Source organism: Eptesicus fuscus, chromosome 6, assembly GCF_027574615.1.
Source record: "Eptesicus fuscus isolate TK198812 chromosome 6, DD_ASM_mEF_20220401, whole genome shotgun sequence".
Lineage (NCBI taxonomy): Eukaryota > Metazoa > Chordata > Mammalia > Chiroptera > Vespertilionidae > Eptesicus > Eptesicus fuscus.
In genome coordinates, this window is record NC_072478.1 from 67,500,350 (window position 1) to 67,514,773 (window position 14,424).

The window sequence follows — 14,424 nt, forward strand, 5'->3', positions numbered from 1 at the left end:
ACATATTTTAAATAAATATTTTAATTCTATTGTTGGCATTTTACAAGTAGAAAGCATACAGTATGTTACAAATATCAAAATGTGAAAAATATGAACGTTACATAAGTAACAAATGTAAAAAAAGTATTTTCTTACCTTCCCGGAAAGTAAGAAAACTCTTCAGCATCAGAAAATATCAGTATCAAAAACACAGCTTAGGTGTAAAAAAAAAAAAAACCCCAAAAACACAAAACACGTCTTTACAAGGTATTAAAAAATGATCTACAAAATGACAGAAAGTAAGAAGTGATGAAATTTGACTTTATATAAATTATAAAAACTGGGTACTTAGGGTAAATGCTAAATGGTTGAAAAGTATGTCCAATCGTAGGCTTTGCTTAGGTCAATTCTTTAAAAATTTAAAAGCATAGAACATTTTTTTCAATAAATAACTTTCAAAAAGTGTCTCTGAGAGGCGCGGCTGGGCCTTATGCCCCGGCAGCAGGCGGCAGCGTCCTGGGGCAGCATGCAGTCCCTTTGCTCCTCAGTGGGAGCCTGATGAAAGTAAGACCACCACTGTCTACACAGAAAGGACTCAGAAGTTTTAACACAATTCCGTAAGAAAGTTCTAAAGTGCTGAACACAATGACTTCGTTTTAGTACCCAAGGTCACGCACAAGGCAGTCAGACCCTCAGACATTTCCCATAAACATCGACTATGGAGACTACGATCCCGAAAAGTGTTAATACCTAGTCTTTCGTTCAAGGGGCAGGAGGGCTCCTTGCGACACGTTACAAGGACTGGTTAGACCTCGGGGGCCTTGCAATGCAAAACATAACAACAGCAACACAGCGGCAGCAACACACAACCCCACCGTGACAGCAACCGGTTCATTTCTGCAATCAATGGCCATGGCATTCATTTTTTTGAAGTCACACAGCGGGGCCTTGGTAAGTAAGTGGGAGAAACCTTCCGAAGGCCGCGCCCCCATCCCTTAGTCACACACGGTACGAAGCATGCAGGACAGTAACCCCAACTGGGCACGTGTAAAGTAGAGCGCTGTTCTGAGCCGGGTTCAGCAGCATGGTGGCTATTAGTGCTCAGTCTCCCTCCAGCACCTGTCCTCCCTGGCCGGCGTTGCAAACACGACCCGCCCTGGTCGGTGACCTGAGGGCCCCTGGGGCGCCCCTGGTTTTTCTGTCTGCATTCTGCGCCCCCCCCCCCCCCCCAGGCGCTCACACATACTGTTCTGCTTCCCCGTCTTTGGGGACCGGCTGACTCGTCCCACTTTTGCCGTCTTCACCGGCCGCTGCTTTTTCCGGGAGAGACGCCAGATCTTTAAACACGTCCACATAGTGCCCGAAGCCGGGGCCCCAGTTCAAGAGGTTGTCCCAGTTGAAATTCCCTGCTTGCTGCCCCAGCTTCAGGGGCAGCGTGTGGTCGGCCACCCCGGGCGCCTGCGCGCCCACGGGCGCCCCCTCGGCCCTGCGGCCGTGGTACCTCCTGGGCTTCAGCCTGGCGCCGTAGTTGTCTTCGTCGTCGGCGTCCGATTCGTTGACTTGAGACAACTTGGGCATCCTGGACGTGTAGGCCATCGGCTTCTCCCGGTCGTACTCCATCTCGGAGCAGGTGAAGGACTCGTGCGAGTCGCTGTCGGAAGAAGACTCGGGGGCGGGGATGCCGTCGGCGGGGTTCCGGGTCCGGGACAGCGGCCTCCGGCAGTCCTCTTCCGAGGACGAGCGCCCGTGGTCCGCGCTGCAGATGCTCGGGTTCCGGGGGCGCGGCGTGTTGAGCCGCTCCACCTCTTCGATGGACAGCCCCACGGGCGGGGAGGCTTCCAGAGGGATCTGCCCCATGGGCTGCTTCAAGCGGCTCCCGGGCCTGGAGCCGTGCGGGGCCAGGGCCTGGGGGCTCTTGCTCCTCCTCCCCAGCCGCGTCGGGTAGTTGAAGAGGCCCGGCTGGCAGGCGTCCCCGTGCATCTCCGCCGCCGCCGCCGCCGCCGCCGCGCTGGCGTCGCGCACCGGCAGGTGCAGCTCCCGGGCCGGGCTGCTCCGGTAGAAGGTGGAGGACTTGGAGAAGGGCGCGGGGCTGTGCCGCGACAGGGGGTTGGGCGTCGGGCAGGCCGAGTGGCTCAGGGAGCCGGTTCGCAACCCCGGGCCGTAGGAAGGCTGGTAGGTCAGGCTGCTGGCGCCCAGGGGCATGGGGGACTGCCGCGCGAAGCCCAGCGGGCTGTGCCTCTGGATGGAGAACTTGGGCGTGTGGCTGCGGAACTGCTTGTAGTGCTGGATGATGTCCGCGTCCGAGGGGGCGATGCTGCTGGCGTTGTCGATGTCGTAGTGCTCGATCTCCTGCTCCGGGGAGGCCAGCGGGGCGCTGGGGACGGTCTCGGAGGGGTGGGGGATGTCCGTCTCGTCGTAGATGAGGTAGGGGTTCTCCCGCTCGATGATATCGGGCTTGGGGTTCCCTTCCGGCTGCTTCCTCACTGTCATGTCGTCCCCGTAAGGGGGGATGTTGTCCGGGTCGTCGAAGGCCACGTTCTCACTTCCCTTCTTCTTCTTCTTCTCCTTGGGCTTCTTCTCCTCCTTGGGGCTCTTGGTCTTCTTGGCCCGGCACTGGTTGCAGAGGATCAGGCTGAGGACCAGGAGGGCCAGGACGGTGGCACAGCTCCCCACGATGGCGGGCACCGCCCACAGCGGCAGGGACATCTCCTCGGGGCCCTGGCTCGGAACACAGACGTGCCCTCCGGGGCTGCCGGCTTTGCACGCCCTCCCCGGAGGGCAGACGACGCCGAGGCAGGCCACCACCGTCTCGCAGGTGCTCCCCGTGTGCGACTCCGGGCAGCTGCAGGTGAAGCCCGAGTGCAGGCCGGGCTCGCAGCTGCCCCCGTTCTGGCACGGGTGCGAGGCGCAGTCCCCGGGGGGCACGCACTTGTAGGCGTACCACTGGTTGATGCACAGCAGGTCGCCCCAGCAGGGGTTGCTGGCACAAATGTTGGGCCCGCGGCAGCCGATCTTCACGGAGGGGTCCGTCTTGGAGATGGAGGCCAAGCTGTGCTTCCCGCTGAAAGGCAGGCTCTCTCCACCGTACAGCATGGAGGCGATGCAGCCATCGAAACCTGCGGGGAGAAGGAGCCGTGGGGGCGTTTTTAGAGAAAACTTTCAAAGGCTGGTGGGATCTGGTCAAGAGAAGCTTCACAATCGTGTCACGGGCGCTGAGAGACAACCGTCTAGGAGCCACCGTCCAGTTCCAGGGCAATAAATCTGTGCATGTGACACGCTACCTTCTTAGCAAGACTTCCACAAGGAAATGGGGTTCGATCGCTCAGACCCCACTCTTCCCGAACATTTACGGAGGACCCAGATGGGCTGGGTTTGCTTTTTCTCCTTCTTTTTATTTATTTGGTTATCTATTTTTTTTATTTTTGTAGTCTATATACCAAGAACTGCATACGTAGAAATAAAATTTATTTTAACAAATACTTATAAAGAACACAAAATAGGCCAATGGATTCCTTCATTAGATCGTGCGTTCTCAATGGAGGTGATATTGCTTCCAAGGAGTTGAGCAAAAAAAAAATGGAAGCAAGAGAAACGCCTTAGCTATTATAGTGGTTTGTGGATCTTGAAAGGGCGGATATAGAGTATAACTCTATATCTCATGAGGTGGGGATAGTGGGGGTTAGAAAAAAGCTCTACAATGGCTCCTTAGAAGGTGAAGATAATTTTTTTTAAGAAGTTGAGAAAACATTGCTTGACTGGAGTGTGCTAATCTTGCTAATGCTCCTATTAGCCCAAGACTCTATTTTGTCACTAACAAAATGCCTGATTTACATTGATTTGTTTTTCTAAAACACCCCAAAGAATTAACATTCCTATTCTCAAATAAGCTAAATATAAATGACTTATGGCCTGGACTTGGACTTTGATGCCCTAACTGAATGACTCTCTCATGCATTTTTCAATTTTCCTCTTACTGATACATCATTCCATCCCAGTGACCTTTCCATCCCTCATCCACTCTTTTTCCATGAGCTGCGACATCTCCTGCATTTGCTCCTACTCTCTCTGTTTTCTTTCTAGGCTCCTTTCTTTCTCATTCAATCACATCCATGCTCAGTACTTCAATTACCTGCTTGACACTGATAACTCCTAGTATGGATTTTCAGGGGAAGTCCACTCCTCATTCTAGCCCATCTTCCAAAAGGTCTTTCTCAAAGGTGCTCCACACCCAAAATGCCCCCAACCAAATCGTGATATTCCCCATAGGCCTGCTTCGTTTTGTACTCTTCTGCACCTGCCTTTCTCAGTGGAACTAGCCTTCTTCTAGTGGAAAAGTCAGAAACTTCCTTGAATTTTACCAAAATCACCAACGGTTTGGTTGACTTAAATTTTTAAAAATACTTTTTCCCTACCCACTTCTTTACAACTCCTCTCCACCACACTAGTCAAAGCTCACATCACTGCAATGTTTTCCCAGCTAATTTATGCAAGGTCACTGGTGTTCTCCTGCAATGCATTCTCCATGGCAGAGCCTGAAAGATCTTTAACATCGCGGGACACTTCTAAGACTAATTTTTTAGTAACTTCCCACTGTTCCGAGAATAAGACCAAAACTATATCATGTTTTAGAAGGCCCTACTTCATCCTTTACCTGTGACATCAGCCCCCATGGTGCTGGGTTCTGTGATCTTGAATTACTCTACTTTTTTAAAAGTTTCTATCAAAATAATTCCATCTTTCATATTCTCCCGTCCTCATCTTCATAGTTCAGATTTAAGTACAAATGCCAATTTTCCAGGAAAGCTTCCCTTTCTCCTTTTTTGGACAGTCTCTTCGAATTCTATATTCTCTCTTCACATCATTTGTTATAGCTTAAAATAATATATTTATTTGTGTAATGATTTGATTAATGTTTGTCTCCCTTACTGGGCCTTGTATTCTACGAGGAAAGTGGCTATTTATTAAGTCTACCATCGCACTCCCAGTGGCCAGTATAGGGTTCAGAAATATCTGTTGTGTGAATGAACAAATGAATGAGTAAGTGAATAAATGTATAAATAAATGCTTGGTGGACAAGGAAACATCAACACACAATGGGCTGAACTATGACTTGGTAGAACAAATGCAAATGTCTAAGTTAAGTGATGGCCAATAATTCATTATAAACTTTCAAAGGATAGTTATGACATTCTTAGAATATTCATAATAGATATTACCAGAAATCTGACTACTTTTAGAGACATAGCTTTAACTTGCCTTTGTGATTGGACTCAGCATGAGCATTTACCTGTTTGAGTATCTCGATGAGCTTGATTGGGTGGAATTCCTCCAAGGGATATAGTGAGCACGTCGAGGCCACCGAAATTCTGAGTAGGGTGGGCGATATCTCTGTTGTATATCCTGTCGATGGACAGTATTGTGGCTGTTCCATTTTTTCCGATTAGAAAAGTATGCCAGTGGCCATCAGCAACATACACTTCAGGAATATTTCTCTCCACTTTCCCAGCAATTCCTGCATCTGATGTAAAATGTACTTTGCCATTCTTAATCTATAAACATATTAAAACAATGTGCAATTAAACTCTAATATACTTGAATAAAAGCAAAATAAAACATTAAAATATTGGTCAGTTCAAAGCAGCTAGAATAGCTGAAGAGACTGAATATATTAGAGTATAGTTACCTATCAACCTCTATGATTTTAGGTAGCATATACCTTCACATTCAATAGTTTCAATAGTTTTCAAGGTATTATTATATTTTTACTTAATTATTCAAGATGCAGAGAATTATCCTCCAGAACACAATTGAGATAATAATGGGATGAATGGCACTTTTAAGATAAGTAAATTAATTTTTTAATGATTTCCTAAATTTTTTTAAAAAATATGTTTTTATTGATTTTAGAGAGAGAAAGCAAAAGGTAGAGAAAGAGAAACATCAATGTGGGGAGAAACATCAATCGGTTGCCTCCTGCACATGCCCCAACCAGGGATTTAACCAGAAACCTGAGTATGTGCCCTAACAGAGAATCAAATGGGTGACCTTCTTGTGCTTGGACGATGCTCAATCAATTGAGCCATACTGGTAGAGCATGATTTCCTATAATTTAATGGCAATGGTGAGTGTAAATAAAATTGGTCAGTGCATGGCCAATAATGATAAAAATATTGAAACTACTTGCAAAATAAATCAATTCTTAGATAAAAATGAAGAATAGTTGGAAAAATGAAGACAAAAATAAATTGTTTCACCTGTCATGTATGACACACTGGAATCTTAGAAAGAAATCATGTCTAGTATTTACATCAGTTATTGAGATTAAAAAGAACTCTGATGAATAAATGTTGAGTTCTTAATAATGAGGTGTCTGGGCAAGTCTTCACTTTGGCTCTCTTCCAATATGTCTAAGGGATCTTCGGTTTCTGTTACTTCGCCCAGGAGAACACTGGGTAACAGGATGCTCCTACTCCCATTTCCAGCCAAGTTCCCAGTGTTCCGAGTAGACACTTTAGAAAATAATTCATGAGGCAGATGAACATTTGGTTCAGAGAGCATCATCCCATCAAACTCCCAGACAGAGCTGGGGCCGGCAGGAGGATGAAGTGACACCATGTCTCAAATGACAGGCATGAAAGGATGGATCAGTTTATGTTGTCACTCAGATCAAATGCCATTTCTCCATGCAACAAACACATCTGGTAGAACTAAAAGTCAGTACATCTGTACTGTGGAAAATATGCCTAACACATTTACATATGTTATTCATATTGTAATATTTTATTAAAGCAGTCTCTCTAGATAATAATATATTTCAGTACCAAACTCAGATAGAAAAAAAGAGTTGTGGTTAAATGACAATAACATTTCATCAAATGGGCAACGTCTCATGACATGCGGTAAAAACAGCAACTCGTCTTTGGTTGTAGCCAGAGTCGTTTTGGGAAACAGGCCTTGGGAAGAGCCTTCTCGCAGCTCTGTGTCTCTCGCCTGATGGATCACAACTCGTCATCCTTTTATCTGAAGAGAGGGTCTTTGGGATAGACCACAGAGTGGATTCACTAAGAACATTACAACATTCTTAATGTTTTCCTTTTCCCTAATAATACTCTACCAACAGACTCCTGTATTCTTTTTAACTTCCCAAACATCCTGCTAATGTTTTGCTTTGTTCATTTATTTATTTTTTAATCAACAGACCTCTGAATCCCTCATCCCAAGTCTGTACAATATACCTAGCCTCACTTAGAAACAGAACAAACCAAAAAGCTCTGCACCAAACCACAGAATTGATCTGGAGTAGGAAGTCCATCATCTGTTATTACAGAACTCCAACATGGAGAGACACAATACGCCACGACAGACGGGAGATTTGGGGAACACTTTATAGTGTCAACACGCTATACACAAGCGGACTTTCCTTTTGCTTTTCTGGCTGAGATGTCCTCACCCTCATTTCTTTTTTTATCCAAACAGACTCTATTGATACATTCGCATCTCTTCGCGCATTGCTATTGCTACCCACCGCTGACCCTCTCTTCCACAGCCGTTTACAATCCCATCCTTTTCCATTTTCACAGAATGTGTGTGTGTGTGTGTGTGTGTGTGAGAGTGAGAGGGGGGGGGGGCGCGGAGGGGGAAGTTGATTTAGAGTATGCAAAAAGGAAGAAGGAAACTGTCAGAAAGAGAGCTGCAGGAAAGAAAGAAGAAAACCAGGGGCCGTGGCCACTGATAAGCTGGCTGATAAGTAAGTCATCTGAACCGGGCCCAGGCTGCACAAGCACATAGTATTCCCGTCAGCCAAATCGCGTGCCTGCTCCCAACAGTCACCCTCTTCCTGTCTACTGACTTCTCCTTATTCACTGGTTTTGGTTGTTGTTGTTTTTTAATCTCCTTACTTCACCTGCCAAGCCCCTTCCACCTCTGAAAAGATGCTTTCCAAAATTTCATACAAAAGAAATGTGCCTTTTGGTCTCATTAGTCATTATTTTTATTCGTTTGCCCTGACTTTGCCCACCTCTTTTGAAGCGCTCCCTACCCAGGGCCCACAGTCTGGAGAGGCAGCCTGCTGCCGGGCTGCGGGAAACGCAAGGTTTTAGGGTGACAAGTCTGCCTCTGGTGTCTTCAACCACACTGTATTTTGATTGTCTCGGCTTGAGGAGCTACTGTACAGAAATTTTTCACGTGTCATTTCAATGGCACAAGGACTTGGAAGCAGCTTAACAGATAATTAAGTAGACCTCCATGTCAGAGCCTCTCAACGCATAGAACACATTTCCTATAGACATGCAGGTCTACTTTTCTCTCTGCTTCTTTACTCTCTTGGCTTTTAATACACTTCCCAATGAAAATGATAAACGCCAACTAATAACATTATACAATGACGCGCATGCTTTGTTTTGTAGTTGCTCTGTTAATTCGGGAACTGGCTCTTGGTTTCCGTAGGGGAGGTAGTCACAGGCCGAAGACGTTCCCTAGGCCTGGGTTAGGGCAGTTTCTCACGCTGGCACTACTGACATTTCGAACTAAATGATTCTTTTTTGTGGGGTGCTGTGTTGTGCACTGTAGGATGTTTAGGGATATACCACCCCCCCAAAACCATGACAATCAAAATTGTCTCCAGACATTGCCAAGTGTCCATACAGGGTAACATCACCCCCAGATGGGAATGGCTAGACTAGGGGATTATAATGTGGGAATATTTAAAAGATTGGTATTTTTTACTTCTTATTAAAGATGTGTACATGGAACATAACAACCAGAGTTGGCTTGGATAAAGAGAAATTTTGAGAATAAAGAGGCTGAAGTTTAAAGGTGAACATCTGTTTTTACTTTTAGTATTATATGTGAATTAAACCTAGCACTTTTCTATGCATTTTGCTTTTGGCTTTATTAGCTAAGCTTTTAGTAATTTTCAAAGTATTGCTTTATAGGTGGAAACAATTCAGGAAATTTGGGTTTGTTTTCTTAAAGAATTTACCAAAATTCATATAAAATTATGAGTAGAATTATAATATACAAAGTAATGTAGAAAGCAATCAATATAACTAAACTGAAGAAAATGATTATCTAATAGATGTCTTTTTTGTGGGATAGAAAGCAGAATGATCATTTTAGGAATAAAGAATTCTGATTTGATGGAAAATGCCTGCCTAATGAAATTATTCACCAGTGCAGTGTCTCATTTACAGTCAAGAAAAAAATAAGAAATGATGTAAAAGCCTAATGATAAATCAATCCACTGTTTTCATGAAATATGATGTTTAAAAATATTTATTTAGAGATTATTTGAAGAATTTAGCTATAATTTTACTTATAATAATTCCCAAGATACTTAATTTCACAGGGTTTACCTGGATGTAAGTTAAAAATACACTCCGGAGTAAAGCCAGATAATTTCAAATGTTTGTCTTTATTCCAGTCCTGCCCTTAAATGTACGGGGTGGGGCAAACATAAGTTTACAGTTGTGAGTACATAAAACACAGTTTATTCTTGAATTATTACTTATTAATCATTGTATTATTTTCCATAAGAACAACTGTAAACCTACTTTTGCCCCACCCTGTGCACATACCATTGTTTGAAATAATTCTTGGAGAAAAGTATTTTTCCTTTTCAAAGACACATTATCCTTTTGTTTTACTTTGTTTAAAAGTAGGGGGAAAAGCAATATAAATTTTTATCAGACAACATAGATCACAACAAATTCTTTCCCTGCTGGCCTGCCTAGCAGTGGTCTCTACTCTAAACCAAGACAAAAGTGTTTAGAAACCAAACCATGCAGATCTTTGTTACTCTGGCCAATGCCAGGGAAATAGCTAAGATAGACGATATTGGACTAGTGCCCAGCATCAGTCGGAACTCTAATGGGCTGTACAAACAGAGGACAGAAATTGTGGGAGAAGTGATTTAAACCATGACACAGCAGGCGGTCTAATCAAATGAAGTCACCATTAGCTTTTATCTTACCTTCACAGTAGTATAATTGCTGCTTTCTTGGATATGGATTAAAATGCCATTCTCGCTTCTTGTCCTGAACTTTACTTCCAGACTGTTCACACCAAAAGGCTCCACCGTGGCCCCTCGTATGCTCTGTCTTAACAGATATTCCCGCTTCTCATTCTGACTCATGTGGTAGTCCAAGCGCCCTTTGCCTTCCAATGACAAGGCAGTGTCAGGAGTAACAGCTGCAAGCCAACAAAGAAAGGGACAAATAAATGCACCCACTATTTCCTAAAGAGTGTCTATAGGTGACAAAACATTATAAAAAGGGACAATAAAAATATTAAGTGTTTAGAATTAATGTCTCCCAATTCTCCTATTGAAAAAATAATTGCCACATCTGAATTATTGTATGAGTTGATTTCAAATGCTTAAATCCATTTCAGAACCATGAAATGTAAAACATTTTATGACACACACTAATCATTTGGGAAATATTCATTAAATATTTGATACTTGATATAAATTATAAATATCTGAAGAGATAGCCACCTGTTAAAATTTGGGGGGAACACAGTGAATCATTATTTATTTATAATGGTTCACTGTGTTCCTAAAATTCATAAATGAATATATATTTTCATAGTTAAAGTGATTTGCAATCTTCAAAGTCTCTAGCAATTAGAAATTTGAAGAAAAAATATACAATCACATATTTATATTTGTAACTAACTTTATGATTAGTAATAATCATACAGAATTTAATTTATCATCATTTATAATTATGACTTATCATAATCTGATAAAGTTTTCACATACTGAAGTATGGCAGTTTGTTATAGCACCAAAGCTAAAGAAAAAACATCAAATGAGCACAAAAGGGCTTCAGCATTAAATGGTACACTTCAAAAAGGCAAATTTTATAGTATGTAAATTACGTTTTTTAAAGCAAGATATTTCTAAAGCCAATGACTCACTTTATATTCAGATATAATTGAGTTCCTACTTATTAAATACTCATTACTTTAAAAAATATGTGTCAAAGTCCTTTTTCCATGTTGTGATTTTCTCCTAAATAATTAAACACAATTATACCTCTTCTACTACCATATTTTTGATGATAGTGTCCTTAATTTAATCATGAATTTCTATTCATTCTCATATTATAATAGAACCAAATGACTCTTTTAAAATGTAGTCAGTTAAATGCAGTGATTGCAGTACTAACCACTTATTTGAAAACGAAGCAATTTTTATAAAAGAGAGCTCATTAGGGTTGGATAGTCAGTGGATGTACAGCTTGAAATTAGAAAAAGCCACGGTCTAATGATGGCTTGAACATCATTAAAATCTTATTAACATTAGGGTTGTTTAGAAACAAATCATTAATAAAAGGATTTAAAACCAATTTTAATAATTGAAAGTTAAAATTCAAGTGTCATTTTAATTGTAATAGATTATAATGCATTGTATGTTTTGAGTCCTGTGTTCAGTGATTTATCATTTACATTTTTCTACCAAATATAAAATATTCACCAGAGAAATATTGCCAAAAGGCAGATAATATGAAGCCGCTGGCCTTGTAGATTGCCTAGCTTTCCTAAAGGTAAACCAAACATAAGTGATATAATTTTAAAATGGAGCCCTAGCCAGTTTGGCTCAGTGGATAGAGTGCTGACCTGCAGACTGACGGGTCCCAGGTTCGATTCTGGTCAAGGGCACATGCCCAGGTTGGGGGCTCAATCCCCAGTGTGGGGCTTACAGGAGTCAGCCCATCAATGATTCTCTCTCATCATTGATGCTTCTATCTCTCTCTCCCTCTCCCTTCCTCTCTGAAATCAATGAAAAAATATATATTTTTTTTAAAAAAGGAAGCTAATGATGTACTTAGTAAATAATTTTGAAAGGTTGTCACTCTTCCTCAAGTTAAAAATATAAATTTTAAAATGTTACTATATTCACTGATGATTGCCCACTTAATATTTTCAATATTTAGAATGAAAACATAATTTAATTCCTTATTTAGGAGCATATATCTATATTGCCATAGTTACTATAATTTCCAGTGAAAGGTGAGACGCTTGCATACATTTTTCACAGTATTTGCCGGTCAGCCCCTCTTTGCAGTGACACTGCTGCCATGACCAGTAATCCGTGCACGTGCCGCCGTGCTGGCAGGGGCTGCGAGTACATGCGCCTTCCAGTCTGGGGCATCTGAAACCAAGTCACAACAAAGACTCAGAAAACACAAGACATGGTGGGGGGAAATGTGTTAAAATTAAACACAAATGTTTGTTAACCTGCTTCGCTTCGTGCATTCAATTCTTTGAAACTTAAGTGACAACATTTGTAGCATCTAATCCAGGGGTCCTCAAACTTTTTAAACGGGGGGCCAGTTCACTGTCCCTCAGACCATTGGAGGGCCGGACTATAGTTTAAAAAAAAACTATGAACAAATTCCTATGCACACTGCACATATCTTATTTTGAAGTAAAAAAACAAAACGGCAAAAACACCTGCATGTGGCCCGCGGGCTGTAGTTTGAGGACGCCTGAATCAAACTGTGACAAATGACCCGCCTCATTCATAAAGGAGAAGATTAAACAGAGTAACCCCTTACACTGTAAAGAAAAAGAGGTCATAATTTTTTTTCTTTAAGTTAATTCTAAATGGAGCAAGTCATCTTGGCCCAATAACCACTGTAGTTAATGTGATCCCGGGGCTACGTATTTATTTGAAGGCACATCTCCACCAGACAAATCATGCAACTAATGTTTATCGAGTGTCTTCTGTATGGCAAGCACTATCGCAAGCATGGACATAACATGATGAAAAAACCCATGTGTTCATGGAATATTTGCTTTTCCTGTGGGGGAAATGGGCAAAAATCAAATTTAGACAAATGTTCAAAGAAGGAGGATCTATGGAAACAGTGAGACAGAGAATGGGTATTAGGAGTTTTGGGGGTTGCTGGGTCTCTAGATTAGGCAGTGAAGGAAGGACCCATCACTCTTATAAAGACCTAAACCAAGTGAGAGAGCAAAGTAAATCTGGTAGAAGATCATTCTGGGCAGAGGAAACAGTAAGTGAGAAAGCCCTGTCATGTGTGAGGAACACCAAGGGGCCCAACATGGTTAGATCATAGAGAACAAGGAGAAGTGTAAATCGATGAGGAGTTAAGGGGGAGGCCTGGCCATGAAGCACTGGTACATCAGGGTAGGAACTGTCTTGTTTTTAAAATGTTATTCTGGTTGCTGGTAGATTACAAGTGACATGTGTCAGAAAGAGAGGGGCCAAAGGTAAGTCTAAAAGTTTTGGCTGATCCGGTGGATGGATTGAGCTATTCCTACCTGAGAGAAGAAATCTGTTGGAGGAGGAGATTGGGAGGAGTCAGGAAGGAGGGTCAGAAGTTCAGTTTTAAACTTACGTTTGTGATATTTGTTAGAAACACACATGGAAAGTTGAGTAGGGTGTTGGATATGAGGGTCTGAAGTTCAGAACACAGGCCAAGTTGATAATAACTATTTAAGGGCCACGAGCTTTAGAGATAGTAGTTAAAACCAGGACTATAAAAAGTCACTTCTAGAATGAAAATAGATACAAACTAGAGGAGATTAAGGAGGAGAAAAGAAGAATTATAGTAGGAAACCAGGAGTATGCCATGTGCACAACCTGATAAACTACTTTTAGGGAGACAGAGTGATGGACTGTTTCTAATAGTGCTGACATTCACATAAGATGAGAATTGACCACTCATTTTAGCAAAAGAAGTGAATAATCACTTTGATAAAGATAGAACAATTTTTCAAATAAAAGACAGAAAATTAAGGTGGTAGAAAAAAAGGAAAATGGGACTAATAAAGGTGGTTTTTTAAAATAAAATGGGTGAAATAACAGCATGAAGTGAGATGAGAAAAAGACAGTTGAGTGCTGGAGCGCTGTTTTTAGAAGGTTTGCGGGATGTAGGCTCTTGCTTGGTCTTTGTGGGAGTAGGAAGAGTTCATTCGTAACAGGTTACAAGGTACGCTACAGGACACATGGGCAGATGTGGAGGAATGAGCTTTGGGGAGTTTTCATTTGACTGTAAAATTTTCTGAATTTTGGAAACAAACTCATTAGCTGAGAGAAAGATGCAGGGGATGTTTGAGGTCTGTGGAAAGAGGAGGCATGATCTAGTCATGAAGAGGGTGTGAAAATTATTAAGCTAGGGGAGTATAATAAACTGCCAGGCAATATTATGTCCACACTAGAGGTTAGTAAACATGAATTTAAACAGACTACAAACTCCTCAGGAGCTCCAGGCCAGGTGCTACCTCATGATTTAACTCACTAGCTGGTTGACTTGGGGCAAGATTTTACAAGTCTAAGTAGCTCAGTTACTTCATCTGTAAAATGAAACTATATCTACCTCACAAAATGATTGTAAACATGAAAAGAAATGATAGTGTAAAATGCTAAGAATACCATCTGGTGCATAGAAGATATCAATAAATGTTGGCCTT

The 14,424-nt window shown here is 42.2% G+C and overlaps 1 protein-coding gene across 3 annotated transcripts in view; it reads right to left on the bottom strand.

Moving 5' to 3' along the window:
- Positions 1 to 1,205: 1,205 nt before the first annotated feature.
- Positions 1,206 to 14,424, bottom strand: part of FAT4 (FAT atypical cadherin 4) — a 151,273-nt gene continuing 138,054 nt past the window's right edge. For 2 of the 3 annotated variants that reach the window (XM_054717755.1, XM_054717754.1), the window contains exons 14-18: positions 12,012 to 12,136; positions 9,950 to 10,167; positions 5,267 to 5,528; positions 4,109 to 4,111; positions 1,206 to 3,095 (exon numbers count right to left, since the gene is read on the bottom strand). In XM_054717755.1, the coding sequence (XP_054573730.1) occupies positions 1,216 to 3,095; positions 4,109 to 4,111; positions 5,267 to 5,528; positions 9,950 to 10,167; positions 12,012 to 12,136 (2,488 nt within the window). In that variant the 3' untranslated portion in view covers positions 1,206 to 1,215. The remainder of the gene's footprint in view (positions 3,096 to 4,108; positions 4,112 to 5,266; positions 5,529 to 9,949; positions 10,168 to 12,011; positions 12,137 to 14,424) is intronic. The other variant, XM_008143355.3, reaches the window with a different exon arrangement.